Source organism: Botryllus schlosseri, chromosome 5 (genome assembly GCF_051294905.1).
Source record: "Botryllus schlosseri isolate E-star chromosome 5, Bs_hap1, whole genome shotgun sequence".
In the NCBI taxonomy this organism is placed as follows: Eukaryota; Metazoa; Chordata; class Ascidiacea; order Stolidobranchia; family Styelidae; genus Botryllus; species Botryllus schlosseri.
The window spans coordinates 26,687,824-26,709,317 of record NC_137240.1 but is presented as its reverse complement, the minus strand read 5'-3'; the positions used below and the strand labels follow the sequence as shown (position 1 = coordinate 26,709,317).

Sequence of the window (21,494 nt, the reverse complement as noted above, 5' to 3'; positions counted from 1 at the left end):
GACCCTCACGTGAACCCCGTGTCCTTTGTATGATCCCGAAACGAGAGATATACGGCGAGAGAGAAACGAGAGATTATGCTCGGTGCGCCATAGCAGGACTGCGGTTTCCAAAGCAAGATCTAGCCGCGGGACTATTACGCGATATGGCGCGTTTGCTGCAACTGATGTTGTTCAGTTGTTCACGCCCAATTTGAGTCGCATGAAACGCGAATAACATGCTGACATTATTACGTCTTGCAGTTACTTCTACTTCGGTTTGAGTAAAGACGAAAACTACTTCGACCAGCTCTGGCACATTACAAGATTTTCCTATTGAACAAGACATGCTACGCATATTCCACGAAGTAATTCCTACGTTAAGAAAATTCCATACCACCAAAATTGTTGAAATCGAGAACTCAGATGCCATCTGGAAGGGCATGGCGTGATATTCCAAGAACGGATATTTGCATACGCTTATAACAAGCCTCTGATATCGATGAGGGACAAACCATTCGCAGTTTGACGAATTTAAATATCTACGTTCAACAGGACCGCACTGACACGTTATTAAACACATCGCAAAATTGTAAAAATAGAATTATGAACATCATCCCAATAGCATTGAATTCGCTTATACGGAACTTTCCCGGGACACAATATCGCCTTTATTAGGAATGTGAATGAGCATATTATTATATGAAGGTGAAAAGGCTAGCGATTTTCCACACACACAGGGCTAACCTTACAGATTCCTGCAGGTTTTGTGGCAATCGCCCGAGGGTTGCGTTTGTCCTCACTGCGAACCCAAGTAACTTGACACGGGAAGCGTAAAACAATGTATCATCGCTCATAATTTCAACTTTTTAATTGCAGGTGAACTGTCTCAAAGTTGATTCGGAATGAGAACCAAACAATGCGGCACTCGCGTGACGACACAATGCCGGAATACGTTGCGGTTTGGGCGTGAAAGTGGTATAATCGCGCCTTGCCCAGATACCAGCCGGATTATAAAATTATAACTAACAATATCGATGCTTTACCAGGTTTTAGACAGTCACTGCCTGACATACGGCACGACCACGCGGGATACATATTTTTCATCCTAACCGCGTGTATCAATACAGGTATTTGAAGAGAAGAGATACAGAAAATCAGCATAACATTGAATAATACATTATACAATCACATTGAAATGAATAGAATGATGATACACAATGTTTCTTCAATTCTCTGTTAATTGTTGAGGATTACCCCTGGCAAATGTCTGCCGAATATATTCGGGTTAATTTCAATATGAATTAGACTAGAGTTACTATATTTTGAGTTTCGGAAAAGTGGACACTTTTTCAAATCACAAAGGTTATAATATCGGACTCACTGAAGACCCTGGGATGACATTTTCGATTTATTTAAGAAGGCGGGCAAATCCTCCCAAAGTAGAACGTATGGTCGGTAGTGGTCACCCAAATAGAAATATACTATTCAATGTCATAGTCACGTAGCGTATATGATATATGCACGGTTTAATGTGGGTTGCATGTTTGATATTCTGCCTTCCTTTCGAAGACAGAAGCATGGTATGGCCAACGAATCGAGCGAGTCGAACCCGTACTTCCGAAGCCACCCGAAAGTTGAAAAATCTTTTACAACAAGTCACGGACAATGCCTAAATAAGACGTTTTGTGGAGTTTACCGTGCAAAAATGCACCTGCATGAAGGTTACATTGCTTCGACCGGTACAGATGTTCAAATATGACCCGCGCAAAGCACGTAATCTCCGCACCCGCGCAAAACAGCCGCTAATTATACATACTAAGCCAATATTGACAATGCACCCCAAGATTCGGGCATGAGCTTGTACCAGCACCGTCGGAAAATGCATTGCCAGGTGCGTAAAGGCGCATTACTGCAGCCGAACCTTGTTTTCGAAATCCCCCGTGCTAAATTCAGATCCCGTATCACCTTATTAGGGTCTAGGAGAGATAAAGTGGCGCCTAATGCACCCCGTAAATCGACTAATCCTATTTTTGCTGACAAGTCGTTCCGGTAGAACGGCCACGGTTTAAAAAATCTATCTGACAAGGCGCTCGCCGATGATGGATCGCCCCACTCAAAGACAAAGGGGTCGGGGGCGGCACAAGCAAAACATCTTCACTCAAGTTGTAAGGTAATACCATTATCTGAGCAATCTCGGGCAGTAATCTCATTAAAGTTGCGCAGTCCCGATGATCTATGATAAGATAGCCGATCGCGGAAAGTTTTCCTAAGCCCTGCGTAGAATCAGTTTCGATAGCTAACAGTGTGCACGCAGTGCTGCATGACAGCGGTTTTCGACAAGCAGCTGCTAACAAGCAAAATTGCCGTTAGCTAAAAATACGCATGCATGTTAGCCACTTAAAGGTCACGGATCCAGGAAAAATCGGCAAAATGTCATCTGGATTTTCGTAAGAAATTCAACCTTTCGTACTGCCGTAGCGGCAGGAGCGGTCATAGATTCCAAATGCAAGGTTTTCGTGACAATCCAAGTCAAATTACAGACGATTGCCCATACTGTCATGCCAGATTATCTTTATATATAACTAGATATGTATCTATCTAATGCCAATTTACCTTGTGAAATCTTTCCAATCCTGATTTTTCTTAAACGCTGCAGGAGAATTGAAAAGTACAAAATGAACCAACCATGATGTACAGACCCGTGTCATTCTTATTATGATTCGATATGAATTGAACTTAGTTCCTTCAAATTTAAGTCCGACCCGAATCGCGATTTTTGGCGACTTGACTCGAGTCCTTTTCTTGAATTACGGAAAATGACTCGACTTATACTTGTACCACACTATTGCTGTTTCGTGTATCAGTACTGGTACTTGAAAATGCTACCAGAAACTGATAAACGCGAAGGAAATTCGTATATTATGAACGCGATGCATTCGATATCACCAAGCAGACTTGTAAGTCAGTTTCACGTGACTTCACCTCGACTCTGAAGAGTCAACACTATGACGTGGACTTGACTCGATGGCGAATTGAAAATAATTCGACTTGACTCGAGTCAAAACTATAAAAGTGTGGCTCGGAACCTTGCGACTTGGTTACTTACTATCCTCGTATCTCCAAATTTGAATTCACAAACGAGCGGCCAATCCCAGCCACCGTCGCCACCTAACGGCGTTAAACGATCGATTCGACCACTCACAAACACCGGTACGCAGTAGTTCTATAGCTGTTTACTATGCTCATTGCTCAATGCCCAATCGGGCCTCATCCGTCATTACGCATTGCGGAAAAACGTTACCAGAATTTCGGTACACGCAAATCAGACGCGTCAGATGGATAGGTTTCAAAACAGTAGCGAGGATAACGTGACGCCAAAAGACGGCGTGCGGAATTGCTGATAAGACGAAATAGACGCGGGACCATCTTGCCAGATACAATTTCTTCAACTACAATGTCGTCATGAGACAGTAGAGAAGTAGAATAGAGAGCAGAATGTACTACATAACCTCGTATTGGCGACCAAATATCCACAACAATCACACGATTACAGGTAACGGATGACATACAACCGTAGTTGTCAGAGTTTACTCAAGTAGTTATGGTTTTAAAGAACTCGCTCTTCAGCTAGAACAGTTTAGAATTTGGATTTTGACAACTACAACGTAGTTTTGGGTAGGTTTGCATCACATTTGTGTGAAATCGTGATGAGAAACGCGTGAAATAGTCCCAGTACGCAGACATGGAAAATTATGCTTATGAGAAGGATCTCTGGTTTGATATGAGCTGAGCTATAGATTCGATGTCTAAGTTTTCATGAATTAAGTAACTTGAAACTAACCTAATTTGGGAAAACGTGTATCTCTAATTCTAATTCTAATCTGATTTGGAAAATCATGCGTAGTTATAAGTCTAATTATAGTTCAATTTGGAAAAATATGTAGCTATAAATCTATAATTATAATCTAATTTGGGAAAGCTGAAAAATTTACAGTAGTCCAAGTCTGCTCGCTATACCGAGTATGCTGTAGCGGCAGTTGACTACTCAATTTTCAAAATCTGCAACTAGAACTACAACTACTCAAAATCCTCAAAAAATTTGAACTATAGCTACGCAGTTTCATTCCAAATTTGATTAGAATTACTGAATGCACGAAATGCACGTGGAATTATCTATTTGTCAAAGTCTGATCGCGAAACACCACGCTGTCAAGCTTTCACACACGGCCGCTCAAAATCACGCGGAAAACATTCCAAGGTTTGTGGACAATTTTCACAGAGTGCCAAGACGTCAAACACGGCTTATGACGGAAACGCGGCGGATTCCGATGATGTCAGCTGTTTTGAGTGTAACCAAACTGGCAGAGGACACTCCCGCGCTAATGCGGCATTATGAATTACTCATTCTCGGAGTCTTATGGAATAGCGACTTCTGATTTCGGGGACGACTAAGGCTGCGATGTAGCACACGGCACTGAACCATCACGGTATACTGCAGTCTGCAGACTTGGAAAACTACACAATTTTAGCTGTATAATTAGACTAATTAGAGCGAAATGCCGGTAATCAAATTCTAATTCATTTGGTAAAAGTTTCATCGCTCTAATTTTAATTACAATCTAATTTATGGATTTCCAGAAATGCTACAGAACTGCGAAACGAGCGTAGTTTGCTGTACAAACATTTGCCATTCTCATTCATATGAGAGCGACTATGATTTGACACGAGCTGAGGTTGATTTAATTTCCAACTTTTCGCAAATTCAGTAATTCTAATTCTAATCTAGAAAAACCTCTGTAGCTATAATTTCAATTCTAATCTTATTTGTAAAAAAAAACTATGTAGCTACAATTCTAATTTTGCTCTAATTTGAAAAAAACTGTAGCTATAATTCTAATTTAATGCGGAAAAGCGGAACGACTTTTTAACTATGGTGGGTAAAACGAATCAATTTTCATGCTGGCCAATTCCAGTCATTTGAAGACACTCTTGGAAATGCATTCGAATAATATCTATTCATATTTATTCGCGAAGCTTTTCGGCTGACACTCATCAAGAGGACACCGTCAGCAATAATGCGGTTCATTTCGATTTTCTGCAAGTTGACGAAGATTACACCTGTGACGCGTGTCAGCCGAACGAATTCGGGGTTATTTCAATATGAAGATATTATTCAATTGAGCTCATGAATTTGGAATGTCGAGCCAGATGACGAAAAGCGAATCGACAGGAATAATCACAAGGGCACCCTATATTCTAATATTGCGCCAAATGTTTTTATTACTGGTTCAAAGATCCTCTTTTGAAACAAGCAAGGAAAAGAGCAGTCTAACAACAGATGATTGGAAACAGACAAGAGTACTGATCACAAACTAGTAGCGAAGACCACGCTACGTAAAATTGTAGAAGCGCCCCGCTTTCTCATCAAAACCGCTTCAAGTTCTAACGGGTTCAGTCTCCCGAAAACCCTTTTCGGCCAAGTCGAGCGAAAATAACTGTGTCGATCACCACAACAAATCCTCGAGGCGGTAAAACACAGTTGTAAAAACGTAATCGAAATCCTTTTTGTAATCCGCACGGTGTTAACCTATGACTTGGCGCGGTGTTAGGACACCGCAGCTTCGTGTCAAGCGTCAGACACATGAACACAGGAAACGACTGCCGACGTTAAGCGTACGGGATTTGGCTGAAGCGGGCCGAGTCAAATCGGGATTAAGGTGTGACTCAATGTCGTGTGCGCTCGTCAAGTTGAAGTGCGTGCGAGATGTTTTTTTTTTCTAAAATTCCGGCCGTCAACCGCACATGTACAAACTATCAATTAATTAGGTGACTGTTAGCTAGACTGTTTTTCTTCAAGCAGTTCTAGTTGCTGGTTTTGAAAATGAAGTGAATATAGTTCTAGTTGTAGAGGCGCATTTTGAAAAGTTAACAGTTCTAGTTCTAATTACACATCGTCAAAAGTGAGTAGTTGTAGTTCTAGTTGAGCATTTTGAAATTCTAGTAATTTGCATAGGTTCTGTGATTGGGATTAGATTAGACCCCGACCGATTTCGGATTTTTGAGCCGGTTCCGATAAAGCCGATAACTATTTTCGGTTCGCCTATCATATCGAGTCAATATCCCACTTCGAAAGAAATATCCGTGTCCCGGCCATTAGACTACAAAATATCGATCATGCTTCAACAAGGAGTCCCATTCCACAAGCATACTAAAACTTCGCCAAGCTTCACGATCCGCCGTAAACCACCGCCCCAACAAGCACCCAAGGTGTAGGAAACCGAAGCCAATACCACGCAGCATAATCTCAATGAATCACCCATTTTCCTAACTTAATTTCTTAATCCGGCACGCACCAGGAGATGCGAGAGTCCGCCCGTTTTCTATCAAAGCAAACCGCGTATCTCTTACCTCTACATTTCTCGCTACTGCTCCTCCGTCCGTTCACGTTTTGTTCCATCCCGGCCTGCTGAATCACTCTATTGTTGTTAGAGTCCCCGTTCTGCTTGGCAAGGTGCGAATGTTCGCCTACAAAACACAAGCGAAACGGGGTTAGCGGATGACGTCGAGTGCCCTTAATTTCGGCGCAAATCGCAGCAGAAGACGCACCAACACGGACCGTGTTCGTTACGAAAGCTTTGAGCAATCGCGGCATTCGATTAGTCGCGCGCGAGTCACGGAATTGCGCGTTTAATTTGATGAAATCTAATTTGGCTCGCCGCGGGACCGCGCACACATCCCAGCGCCGTGTTTTACACGCTGAGAATCTTCAAGTATACAATTTAATAATATATTTATACAGAAATAAATCCGAATATGTTCGGCTGACACTTGTCAGGGGTAATCGTCACTGCAGGGCTGGACAAAATGATTCGAGTACTCGAATCTGAATCGAGTATTAATTTTAATGATTCGAGTCGAGTAGTAAAAAGCGATTTTTTCGAGTAATGAAATTATACGCTTCTCGCCACTGAAAGTCAATTCATCAACGAGAATTATAGTTTCAATACTAATTTACACTGTTGAAGCCTTGATTGGCGGTATCGTAGCATACGAAACATAGAGTACAAATCTACGAAGGTTACTGGACGTAGCACATTTCCGAACTCCATGATTATCCCACAACATTGTCATCAAGAGGAATGAATTCGGTATGGTCGAAAAAATACCTTAGTACCATTTATCAGATGGATAACAGGCATTATATCCTTTGTGGTGGCATAAACGGTACATACTTCGACATATTACATTTTGTTATGACGTCATAATGAGTGATACTCGATTACTCGACTCGAAGCAAATTACGTGATTCAGAATCGAATCACCGAGGTACTCGATTTTGCCCAGCCCTAAATTCGTCAGCCACTTGTAGAGAATTGTATAGAACATTGTATATCAGCAATCGACAAATCATATACAAATATACAATGTTCTTTCCAAATCTCTTAAATCTCGAAGTATGCTAATATATTTAGTGGTGAATCCACATAATATGCGTCACCCTAAATTTCATTATTTTATCGTTCAACGGAAAAGACAATCGCAATTTAATAAAGTGATTCGTAATCATTTCTCCTTTACAGCAATTTTATCAATTATCGAAGAATACTAAGATACGCGATCCTAAGTTGCACTGAAGTCATCTAGAAACTTCCAGTAAGGATTAGGCTTAAATACATTGCACGCACAGCTCAGACTATGGAAGACATACTGACACGCCCTAAGAAGATCCATACCCCACTCTGAATCCATGGGAGGAAAATACGTCACACCCCTTCCAAACGGGGAAATCGAGTCAAACACCTCAATTCGGTGAACTGGACTCTATTTCGTGTACCACCTTTTTGGGAATTATTTAGGGTGACAAACGAAAACAGCACCCCCTATACCACTGTGATATATCTCCATAAGACGAGATTCTTTGGGGTACATAACTTCAGTATACAAATGAATAGTATCTAAATGAATACTTGTCACGGGTAATCGTCGGTAACTGGTAGAGAATTGAAAATAACATTGTATATCTAAAGTCTGCCAGTCGCTTAAGATATACTATTCAACCTCCATAAGAATCAGTGTATTTGACTCAAGTTAAGTGCTACAGTACACAACGTGAGGCAAGAAAGAGTGGAGCTCGAAAAACCGATGCAATAATACAGAACCTCCATTGCGCATATGCATTCCAGCGTGGTAGGCCATTGGCTCCCTGCGTTCGTAATATCCGTCTTGTCTCTCGCGGTCTTGAAACTGTTCCATTTGATAATTATACTGATTCGGACCCTTCCCGTACCCCACAGGACTGGGGATCACGAAATTACGGCCGGGGGTCGGGGCGGGCCTGGGTTTATAGCTCGGGTACAAGTCCGCGTAGATGTTATCGATGGCTTTCGAAGGCATCATAGCGAACTTTGCGAAATCAAAACCAGGAGGGGAACGATTAGGAATTTGAGGGGAAGGCTGCGGCATTTCTGGGGTCAGTTGTTGGTTGGGGGAATAGCTAGGTCTGTCAGTTGGAAATACATTCATGTTTGAGTAAGAAGGCGCCGAATCCATGGGATATCCTTGATACTGATAAGACTGTGTAAATTCAGTCTTGACTTGCGGTGATGTGAAAGGCGTCGAGACATTCATAGCGTTGGAATGGGAGTATGTTACATTCATAGGCTGGCTGGTAATATCAGCAGAATACTGGCTCAATTCTGGAACAATCCCGCGGTGTGATTGCTGCATGGGATATCCGACATCCTGCCGATTGAAATGGTCGACGTTGTGTTTATTGACTGGGACATGGCCGTTTGAAGGTTGAGGCATTCTCAACGGATTGCCACGTCCGCCGATTTCCAACGATATCAGATCTATCATGTTCGGATCCAAGCAATTCGACATGGCAGCTGTATGACATTCGCCCACCAAGTATTATTTAAGAATATCTTGATATGTAAGAACAGCAACAGTCAGCAATATGAAGATATCCGACGAAAATTCTAGAATATATCATATTATTACAGCGTGTATAATTTGAAATTATTCATGCGACCTGTATTTTTCCGACCGTACCTATTTCATTGCACTTTGTGCTGTGGGTCGATCACGGCTTGACGGATATGTCATTCTCACTAACGTACATAGCTTCCTGCTACATATTTTATATGCTGCGATAGGACTAATCGAGGTTTACTGTCTTCCTCATTATAAAACAGTATCGAAACTATAGTTCTCGTTGATAAATCAACGCAATCTGGAAATCTGATAATAGTTTTAAAGAATCATATCTCACTAACACACTCAAATAATTAGATATTATACTCAATTGTGATTCATGTTCTGATACGGAAATAAATAAAGTGAAAAATCCGGATTGCTACACTGCGTGTATGCATCAAATCCTGTAACCTATCATGCTACATAAAAGCCGCGTTACAAAGTACTGAACACGCAGTAATTAACACTGTCTGTCATATTCAGGTGATAATAATTAGACGTACGCATGTTTCGACATTGCAGAGGGCGATAATCTTTCACCGCTTGTCATAATCGCCACCGAATTTTCGCAGCTAACGCTCACGCCGAACATTAAGTTGTAACCTTGGACGAACTGTCACAGTTCTACCGCACCGTTCCACGCCGTTAATCTGCTACTATATCGCAATTCCCGCCGAATATCGACTAGTCTTGTAGTGTGCCGTGTTTTTGTTTTACGGAGAATAAACACCTTTTGTCTTTTATTAGGTCATAAGACAGTCCATAATAGTCGCGACCCAATAGAAGATTGGGTATCTGGATAGAGTTACAGCACTTTTCTGCCGATGAATTTAGTGTTCACTACAATACTAGGCGTTTGAAACCTATGACATTCAGAAAGGCGAAATTCATAATATTAATATTAAAATTTGCGGAACATAAGCGAACAATGTGGTCAGCCCGAACGTTGCATGCTTCTGCGTCAGGATATACTTGGATGGGAAATCTCATCAGTAGAGAAGCATTTGCAGTGTTCAACGCAATGAATACTATCAGAATTTTACAAACTACTGAATTTTCACGATGCGCAAGTAGAACTAGAACTACTCGCTTCTCAAAGCTCATGACTAGAGCTACCCAGATTTAAAAATCTGCAGCTAACTAACTAACTAACTAAACACAACTAATTAGATTGCATTCGGAAGCAACTCATCAGTTTTATTTCATCGGAATCGGATCAAGTTTGAAATGGGAGGGGGTTCGACCACCAAAACCCACCCCTGGCTACGCCACTTTTAGTAGTGATGACTCTTAGTTAGCGAATCACGCGACACGTGTTTGATAATTATTCGACAACGAAATACGGAACTAGAACTAAAACTACTCCAAAAAGTAATCCATTGACCGCCAACTAACGAGATTTGTAATTTGTACCAGCCTGAATACTATTAAACTTGTTCGATGTAAAATCATAGCAACGCTACGTAGTAACAAAGCAACAAAATCCTCATTTCTTTTGTCTGTGATGTAACCATTCGACTAACACGGTCTGCGTTGCGTAACGTGCCTGCAAATCACTATTCGTCATCCACCGAACAGGCGTGCGATGATTCCAATGCAGAATCGTGACGCATTGCAAAACCCAATCACAAACGTTGTGGTGTTGGCAGTACCGGTGATACAACGCAGTACGGTCACACCCGAATGCCGACACAGCGCCGGCATTGAATACATTGACGAAATAGTTCAAGTGAAGAAATAGGCGTGTAGCGAACGCAATTATTTCCGCCTCTTTTTGCCTCATCGAAACGAATCGCTCCAGTGATGAGTCCCGGCAAGCGTGCCACGCGAACTGACATGAAGACAAGGACTCGATTTTGAGATATCTAATTTCAAACGTCGCTGGTACCGACTATCGTGTAATGCTACTGAAGGGTTCCCAGTGCGGCACTCAACCTCGTTTGCAACCGATGAAAATGTAAATGTAGGTCTGCATCGTAAAGTCACATATTTTGACATCATAACGGGTAAAACACACGGAAAAATCACCGATATCTCACTATTTACAATTAGCGCTGAACACGATTCGAGTATTGAAATGATAAGCTTCTTGTCATTGAGAATTTTATTTTGATGCTATTTGACTGTAAACCGCGATTGCTTGTATCAAAGCATACGAAACACGTTGCTCTAAATAGGTACGTTAGTGAATATGATATGTCTGGGAAGTCGTGATTAACCAACAGCGCAGCTTCAAAAGTGGAATGATATTGGCATGGCCGAAAAATACCAAATCATGATGTAGAGAGTTGTAGACTGACATTGTATTCTTTGTGGCCGCATAAAAGGTATGTATTTGATACTGGAATAGTGGACTCGATTCACAATCAAATAACTGAGGTACTCAATTTTGCTCAGCCCTGTTTATAATTATATGTCAATATCTAACCCGTGAGAATATGATGGAATGTTATCACCAGCTAGCCGAACATACGTCAACATACGTCAATCCAGTATTAGCTACCTGTTCGATATCTCCTACCCCTACTACCAAAGTCAATTAGCCCATAACTCTTGACTGGGAGAAAGCATGCTTCAAAAGCACTTTTGCCCCCGTGTTCAGCGAAGCTTGCCTACCGTCAACTTAATCGCGCGCCGAATATTCACAAATAAGTTTACCAGCGGCTTCCACAAGCTTACCAGCCTGCCGCGAACGCGACAACTTCACCTTATGAAGTTAAAATCGCACTTTATGCATAAACCCAGTATGCCAGTCGAGAAGATGCTAGGATGGAGTTGACTCAGTGGCTGCGTAAAATGAATACTACTCCGAATGGACTATGGTTTATGAGTCACAGGACTACATTGTAAATTCGGCTTGGTCACTGTCGCGGCTACCAACGTACTTGGCGCCACTTTTGCGAATATACAAAGCTCATCATGTCTAGTGGATCGCCCAATCATATCTGATATGGGATCGTAATATATTAATTAACGCAATAGCTGATTTTGATGACAGCAGTGTGGCATCGGGATAATGAGAGTAATCATAATCATATCCCACATGCAGTGTTGCGGCGATCGCTAACTCCCACACGAATCTTGATAACGGTTACATAGGAAAACCGCACTAAAACGTGATAGACAGAACCAGGAGATTCCGACCTAAAATCCGGTAGTAGATTATTCAAACGTTTCATTAAATTTGTATTTTTTGTACTGAAGACTAGCGCAGACGCAGTCACGAAGTGCTATTTCAATCAAGAACTAGAATTAATTAGACGCTTTCACCATCAACGTGATGAACTGGATCTATTTTAGAAATCGTTGGTAGACTATACGAAAATCACTTTATATCTCAGCGTCTAGCCAGTGAAAATGTAACACAGCCTCGTCATGTTTATCGCAATCTTAGTCATTTGTAGTTTTGTAACTGCTGTTAGAGCTATATTATTACACTGAGCTTAATTGGATTGAACTTACACTGTATAAAAACCTTCTATATTACAAAAACAAGGCACTCATCAACTGATATGTCCTCGACTATCACAAGAACTGCGCAACGATATAGTGGTTTTCAAGTACATGCGTAACGAGTTGATTGCTAAGCAGTATTGAAGAAGGATTTAATCCAAAACTGAGGAAGATCGAAATTTCGAGAATAAACATTTTTGGATAATCTCACATAAGCAAAATATGACATCCACAACGATTCCTTACGGGACACATACGCTGTGATTGATGCGTTCCAATCGCGTCGGCAACACGGCACCACAGACCTTCGCAAAATAAGCCTGACACAGAGAACTTGTTATGTTGTAATCAGCTTACTCCATTCCCACCAAACCTATCCATGAAATAACACGCTTGCTAGAACTTACTAAGCGGATTACTGACATTACAAGTTCACTGCCTCGCCAGCACTAGCGCAACATCGCAGGCTGCAGAGGGTCTCAATGCAAGCCACCTAATACTACAGTTATACTGTTAAGTAGCGACAACTCATTATTTCTCGCACCGCGAAAACGTAATTGTTCACGAGCAGATAAATACCTCGTACATTATCTACCGTTAAACAGCGCCGCAGAAAATAATATCCTCCAGCGATGGATAGGCATTCCAACGAATTTCATGAAGCACGCCGGATATATTTAGACTTTTCTAATCCCGTCGGTGAGAATGAACTGTAATTGCCATGCGGATTGTAGAACCACCACAAATCGGATTTATGATACATGCTACCTCGTCAACGACAATCCTGCCTAAGCTGATTTAAATATGTGCCACGCACTAAGAAATATATGCAAACCCACCTACTAACACAGCGTATCGTACATTGCTAAATTCAGGGAATCTCTTGCCTATTAGATACGAATTACATAACACGCGAAGAGGATTGTGAAAACAATACAAGTCGTGAGGTAACTGGAGCGCGTTCAAGAAAACACGGCGGCTAAACTACAGGGACGCATCGGAGCGAGACACAGCTCGGCTACGAGTCTGTGTTTATGCAAACGCGATGAGCGATTGTTTTTTGAAAAAAGTCCATTCAAACAGAAACTATAATATCATAAACAATTTGAAAGCGCGGCTACGCGAGAGAAACGCACCGACATTCGAAGCGAATCGAGCCCTACAGCCTGCGTTACATGAAACCTGGCAATCAAACACATAATTAAGAACATATTGACGGCTAAGAGTTGACAAATCATACATTTATAGGACCAATGATCCAAAATGAAGCCCATGGAAAATACGCAACAAGTGATCGCATGTAAAGTAACAACAAACAACAACAAGCTTCGGCGCCAATGTCAGACTATGGTGACAACAGTTACCAATCTGCGATGTCATAGACCTGTGACCCCGTGACGTAACAGCGCGGCAATTCAGCTAGTCAACCTCGCGCTTGAACATGCCTGATAGACAAGAGAACGGAGGATCAGATTGTAATGTACGTATAATAACTACACGGTAACTTAGTATTCTGTATTCGCATTAGGCCTGAGCCGAGAGAGTTCACGAACTATTTTTGCGCGTGTATTTCTAATGTCGAAATGATTAATGAGGTTTATTCCGACCCGGGCTACGCATCGTAAACAGGAATGCGCACACGAAATCTTACACCCTCGATTTGAACGTTCGGCCCAATGTAGCCTTACATACTTACGGCACTGAATCATCCCGCCTCTTTAGAGACGGAGGAATAGATAATCTAAAAAACACTGCAGTTGGAGACAAACCTATCAAAATCAAACTGTCAAAACTACTATACTATCGTGTGTTAGTATAGGAGTTTGAAAAACCACGGTTTAATAGCTTGATTGCGCGGATTGACATCGCCGATGAGTAATAACACGAGGCTGCAGTGTTGGTTGTTTTCTACAGACACACCAAGTTCGAAATTAGCGTCTTGCGATTTCCGTTCCCGCCAGGTTCAATATAAGACATTGAGATGGTTTGGAACAGGACGCATTCCTGGCCTTTAATGGACAGACGGGGCACCGGACTTTTTCATATTCTCCTATATTCAAGACCTTATGCACAGAGCATGGTATCGATATTTTGAGGACATTGGCCTTATAGTACAACGATTCCATACATTCTGTGCGCTACGGTACCACTCCACAGGCTCGTAGAATAGACATAAACAAAGGCTTAGCAGGTTATCTGTACCGCCTTTGTGAAATCATAACACCACGAACTCGGAGTAATTACGCTAAGCATCGACCGGGAGTGACATACCCGAGAACTACTTCATGTTGAAAATACAAGATTTTGATCAATTACAACATGTCCGATGGCCGTCGCAGGTGAGGCCGAACCCGTATGAGCTTTCGAGCAGACATAACACAACGTATACACACTGTCAGTACATCGTTGACACATATCACTAATTAAATCGCGAGGAAGAGTGACACACGTGGGAGTACAGCATTAGGTCGTACTTTGGCTACCTGCCATACGATACGGCCTTCATACAGACACACATTCATTGACACGGCCTTCATACAGACACACATTCATTGACAACAGCTACTAATCAACCAGGGATTGAGATATATTTGGTTACATGCATAATGCACAAGCACATGCTCTGGGAGCCTGAGTTATTGAAGAGGTGCATCTCCATGCCTCTGACGAGGTTTCTAGGTAATCCCACAATGGCCTACAGATAAGCTGTCCGAATCAAGACCTCTACCTCTTAGCAAACATGTAGACACGACGAGAGCATCCCGACAATTAACTGCTACGCCAGCGCGCAGTGGTACGCCGAAAATATTCCGACGCACTTGACTACATTTGAGCGATTCCTCAAGTCTATGGATGTAGCCGCAAAAATGTAGTAATCAAAGACCGCTAACCGACGAGCGGAGTAATTAACTGAAGCACTCCCCATGTCTCAACTGGTATTAGCAGCCCGGATCATACCAAGGTTTCCGGACACGAAATTTCCGAGACCAAAACAGCTAACAGACAGGAAGATACTTGACCAACAAAGGAGTTTGTTTCAGTCCGATTTTGAAAGTCAGCGAACAAGTTTTTAATCGGAATTCCACCTGATTGTGACATCTTGCCTAGATATAGGTCATTGATTTAATGGCTAGCGTGTGCAATCGGTATACAAAACGCCCGCATTAGGTTGTTGTGACATGCTATTTACAAACATGCATTGCCTCCCATCTCAACGCATTGTCTTACCAAGTTGAAAGATGGTAGTTAGCAAGTAGAGCGCAAAGAAAACATCGCTATCACGCCGAGGTATATCGGGTAGAATTAGACAACTTGAAAATTGTCAGCTTTTCCAAAACGGATCATAATTTCACCTATAGCAACAGAATTTTTTAGCAATAAGGTATAAGGGGAAGTGCTGGACGTTGATGGTGAATCAGAATATTATCAGAGCTGATGCCTGCTTTTTCGTGGTAACAAAAACAAATGAATAGAGTCTATTGTGAAAGGAAAGGGGCGGTTAGCACCTATATCATAGTGGACAGGCGATGGCGTAAATTTCGGACAGTGCTATGTACGCAACAAAAAGATTCGAATAGAGCAGTGGTTACCAACCTTTTTCGACTCTTCGCTCCCTTACAAAGCTCGACATATATTTATTGACATTGATACAGCTGACTCTGTTCGCTGGTAAATTGACCAATAGAGACAACATTCTATGTCGTTACTGAAAATCTCGGTATTTGAGGAGGGTTTGTGGCGAGTTGATTTTTTTAGATAACTTTCGCGGCAGTTCCGGCATAACCCATTTTACATGTATTTTGTGCCGGTATCCATTTGCCGGGTAATGAAATATATCCGACTGAACGTTCTAACATTTTCACCCCCTATCGCCTCCTTCCTACGTTTTCACACCCAGTCGCCCCCTGTTTCCTAAAATCGCCCACCGGGGGATGGATATCTCTGACGTTGGGAACCACTGGAATAGAACAAGGCTAGAATCCTCAAATAACGCGATATTATGTAAACGCCCGTATTGATTGCGGCTTTTTCAGCCATTTTCGCACCGATTTAAATTTAATTTCGCAGATCGATTTGAATAATTGAAACCTAATCATAGAGGTATATGAAAATTTGCGGATACTGAAAGCCTATATTCAGGTGTGGATTACTCAAAACATAGGACTGTGCTGTCTATCGTTCAGACACGCAATACGGAAAGCCGTCCGCGATACTTTGCATAACCCTTTTTCTAGTTTCGATGATTCGAATCTGTGAAAATGGCAAAGAAAATGCTTACCGACACCGTATTCGACATGCAAACGTTTTGTGGTGTATTATATAATATCCACTAAAGTCAACTACACTCTCAAAGATACTCGACGCCGAAACATCAGTGGATAATGGAATAGGCGAATATAGCTCATTTTGAGTTGAACCTACCATACTAATAGTCGATACCAATGTACTGCTGCATGCGTAGCAAATTACTACTGTAGGTAATCATGACTTACAGAATGTCACACATATTTCTGTCAACTGTTAAGAATTTGAGCGAAACAGCAATGATACATCGCAGCAAATAACATTGTCGGACTTTCACAAGCGGCGATGCATAGAGGATACTAGGAGTATGCACCAAAATTCAAGGCGTCACAAATATAGGGTGGGTCCAACCATGGCCTGTTTTTAGTAGGCCATGGTCCAACTAAGGCAGAGGTGGGCAATTATTTTTCCCGCGGGCCAAATGAAAAGCAGAAATACGTTGTCGGGCCGAGTCCAAATTTTTAACTATATTCTGCGGCGTATTAATTGCATTTCAGTGAATTATATTGTTAATACATGTTGCTCAGTGAATGTATGGATATTGGGCAATGGGGAAAGTGACGGGTAATTAAGAAAAATAATACCGGTATTCATTCGCCGTCATAGTTCAAAACATGATACATTTTACACGTATTTAGGATACTACAAAGCTTGTCTTGATCGCAGCCTCCCGAGCAGTGTGCAGCTTGGTGAAATAGCCTTGTTGCTGATGGAAACTAGCAGTGCTCCGAAATCCGCCACCTTCGTGTTTTTGTCGTTATACCGACTTAAATTATACTTCACAGCGACCTGCTGGCCACAATCTAAAATGACGGTCTCACCTCTGACTCCAGTAATCAAATAGGTTTTAGGCCTTTCTTGAGATACCCACTCGTTTATCATTGATGGGTAACGGTGATTAGTAGGGCAAGTTTTTGTTGCAGTTAAATCCGTGGAAAGTTGCATTTATTTTTGACAAAAGTTGCATTTATTTTTTCACGAAAAGTTGCACTAAAAGACCACATTTAGCTCGGTTGACTAAAAAGGTCAACTTTCCGGCTCAGCTCCCGGAAGGCCCGTAAGAGCGTTACTTCAGTGCTGATTTATGGTATTTCAGTCGAATTTGGCCGTGTATTTCACCAAAATCAAAAATACTTTCATGAAAAATCGTAAAAGTTGCAAAAAGTTGCACTATAAGATTCCTTCAAACAGCTTAAAACAGCATTCTACATATCTTACGAGTATTTAGGAAGCTGCCGGAAGCCGTAAAAAAAGTTGCAAAAGTTGCAAAAACTTGCCCTAATGATTAGTAATCAAGAGCACTGATTGACTTTACGAATTTGGGATTTGGAAACGTATCGTCTAACAATTTCAAGAATAACCGTGTAAATGTGAAAATGACGACAATAAAGTCTTGGACTCCAAACTATAGGGAAACGGTAGCTTCTTGTTAACCTGAAATTGCTACGGCCCACTTTGATACATTGGCTTTATTCGGAATCTGTATTAGTCGTGCGACGTAAGTATCCAAATAAACATACAGGCTTCATAGTGATCGAATGTCCAGTTCAGATTATATAGCCTATGAACTTATCCCAAGGATTGCATCCAAAAGTAGGTTTTATGTTCTGAATTCCTGGTAAGTTTAGCGGGCGACTCAAATCGCGTTGGGGGCCATACATTGCCCAGGTCTGGTTTAAGGTCACACAATTACTAAATAGTGCACATAGTATTCGCAACGTACATGACACTGACACATTATGGTAGTATTATAATATCAGAAAAATACGTTATTAGTATTCTATCCCAATTGTTAATGTTGATAAAATTATGTCCTTCATTTAACTGCTTACGGATAGATTGAACATTTGCGATGATGAATACCCACCATACTGCACGTTGACAAGGCACAGCGGCCCTGCCATTAATCTTGTTTAACATGATATCACATCAATGTTCCGTCCTGGGCGGCGTAAGCCGCTTAAACTTGGAGTGACTCGTTAGGTCAACAATGCAAATAGTTCAACTGACACCTTTGCTGATTCGCGCAATACGACCTCGAAGGCTTTATTGCCGCGACTTCTCGCGAATAGGCATGTAGAGGGTTAAGCGCGAACCTGCCCTGCATAATTGATCAATCATAAGATTTTTCGAAAGCGAATTTCCTCAAATTACATCATTACACGTGTCGGGTTAGGATTGGCGCGTGCGCGAGCGAAAAACAGTACGATTATATTGATTTAGTGAAAATATTAAAGTAACAGAACTTTCATCAGGCCCGCAAAGGAAAATTAGGCATGATAATGAATATTTGAAGGTCGTCACCGCGACCCCACCCCACGAATAAAAGGCAAACGAACCCTAGGGGGTTCCGGCCTCTAGGTTGGGGACCCCTGATTCACAAGTAAACAACAAAACTGCACTGTGACGTGTGCGTCACGAGGATAGCTTTCATTTACAATGTCATAAAATCACGGCTCAAAAGCACTATAAGCACGGTCTATTGCCGATACGAAGGACCAAATTTGCCGAAAATCATTACAAAATTATGGACACAAGCCAAAGTCAGTTCAAATCTGATAAAACATATTTATAGGCATTCACAGTGGAAAATGGTATCGAAACTATAATTCTCCCTAACCGCCTGTCCCCGCGTGCTCCGCTAGGATAGCTCTTAAGCACAGACAGCCGAGCGAAAACCTCGTATAACTAACGCTCATTGAGGGCGGGGTGGCCAATTAAAGTCTCGCGCGGTGTTCACCAATCACAGTAAATTTCGTCTCTCAATATTAGGAAAGAGGAAGCACTGGTTTTGTGACGCGCGTATATCTTTATCCCATATCCAGTGAACCGGCAAAGTTCATCACTACGACGGGCGCGCGTCATTACAGAACCAAATAATAGAAATTTAAAATGGAACACGAATTTCTAATAAAACGACAGTGTAACAGTTCACTGTGAACCATCGAATTTGTTCTTGCAATGAGAATGTATCCGTTGCTTTGTTACGCTGTACAGGACGGACGGAATACTCTCCTCCGCTGTGTCGTCATATATTTCATTGAGTATGATCGGCCGGAAACGGGACTTCGTGAAGGCCCAATTCCGTTGTCACGGTATAGCGCATTACGCGTGTACCATGCAGCGCATTTGTTTCGTACATAAATGCATGTGGATGTATTGGCCACTTTGGTAACTTCTGATAAATCTACCGATAACAGTGGTCAAGAAGCCAATAAGGTTTCGACAATGCTTTGAAACCGATGGATCCGAAAATGACCATTGCTTACAACAGCTGGCTTGAACTTTGGAGGTACAAACTTGATAGTTTTTCGGTAAATGTGCAACTCGTGTGTTGGTTGGTTTGTGGTATTCATGGTGTTTGTCGACTACTATGGTCATTTACACCAGGCCGATATTCTTTTTATTTTCCTCGTGTGTTCTCATTACGCTTAAACGAAAAGTGTCATAGCCGTTGACATGGACTTATCTGTCTTTTACAGGCACATCTCTAACTGGTTTGTGCATTTATCATTTATACTGGTAATTTTAAAATACCGTACCGTAGGTGTCTACTGCAAACAAATTCTAAAAATTCGACAATCAAAAGTTAGGACGGTTAATTACACCTTGGGTTGAAAGCTCATCACTCCACCAAACATTGCGGAATTATTGGTGAGAATTTACGAATTGTCTTTTGTGAGTCGATCAGGAATATGATGTGGCCAAGCAGTCATGTTACTTACTCCGTTAGTTTTTTCAGACATTGTTTTGGCACCCCATCTCTGTGGTAAAGCGGTTCCATACTTGACCGCTATTCCGATGCAAAGAAACGCACCTAGTTCTCCGATGCGGTGGATTAAAATGAACCCGAAATCGCTCAAACACCGTTGCCACTCGACAAAAAGATATCATTTTTGTTGGTCAGCTAAGATCACATGCCATGCGTCTGGATTGAATCAGCATATAACGCATAAAATGTTGATATCGAAACGTTATCATGGGATGCCACTAAAAAGGGATAATGGATAACTGAAGTGCTGCATCAACGGACGAAGCATTACCATAATGTATGTAAATATGCATCGAAGTGGACGAAAGTTGTATGGACATTGGACATCTTGCAGTGGTCAGCGGGGATTTGTAAACTGCACAACCCATTCTACATGTGTATTGCATTTGGCATTGCCTATAAAGCCACTGTTAAAAAGCCACATCAGACGGTTAGTTGACATAACTCGAAAAGATGACGTATAAACTGCAATTCAACCCTAAACCCCGCATGTTTTTTATGCTATTGTGAAAAAACTTCCTGGTGTGACTGCTGTGGGTCCACGACAGGGGAAATAGAGTCTGATATTATTGACACTCACGCTATTTTTAACGAGCGCCATGCTAAACGGCAGTATTTATGCATTCGTGAATACGCAATAAATGACCAGCCGCATCGCTGGGGGTCATCGGTGATTTCCTTGTTTGCCTCAATTTGAATTGCAAGAGATTCGGGCTGATCGAAGCCCCGCAAGAATCCCACTTGCAGATGAAAAACGCTAAGTTCGTGAAAGTGAGCAATATATAAATTAACAAAAATTGATTGCGCAAATTCGCAGTCAACACCAGTTTGCATTTAAATCAGAAAGTTACGATATGAAACAGTCACGCACATTATCTGAAACAGGGGTTCTTAAAGTAGTGTCTGTGGACCGGTTGGGGATGCGTTTTGACTTGGCGGTAATTGTTAAAATGTTGAAGTTACTTTGCAAAAGGGCTGGACAGCAGACTCCAAACATTTCCGCAAC

At 41.7% G+C, this 21,494-nt stretch overlaps 1 protein-coding gene across 5 annotated transcripts in view; it reads right to left on the bottom strand.

The window, feature by feature from the left end:
- Positions 1-21,494, bottom strand: part of LOC145439890 (retinoic acid receptor beta-like) — a 214,023-nt gene that overhangs the window by 62,762 nt on the left and 129,767 nt on the right. The window contains exons 2-3 of one of the 5 annotated variants that reach the window (XM_080317544.1): positions 8,139-8,906; positions 6,388-6,504 (exon numbers count right to left, since the gene is read on the bottom strand). The exons of 1 other annotated variant lie outside the window; for it this stretch is intronic. In XM_080317544.1, the coding sequence (XP_080173670.1) occupies positions 6,388-6,504; positions 8,139-8,862 (841 nt within the window). In that variant the 5' untranslated portion in view covers positions 8,863-8,906. Of the gene's footprint in view, positions 1-6,387; positions 6,505-8,138; positions 15,748-21,494 lie in introns of those variants that run through there. 3 more of the 5 variants (XM_080317547.1, XM_080317543.1, XM_080317548.1) reach the window with 3 other exon arrangements.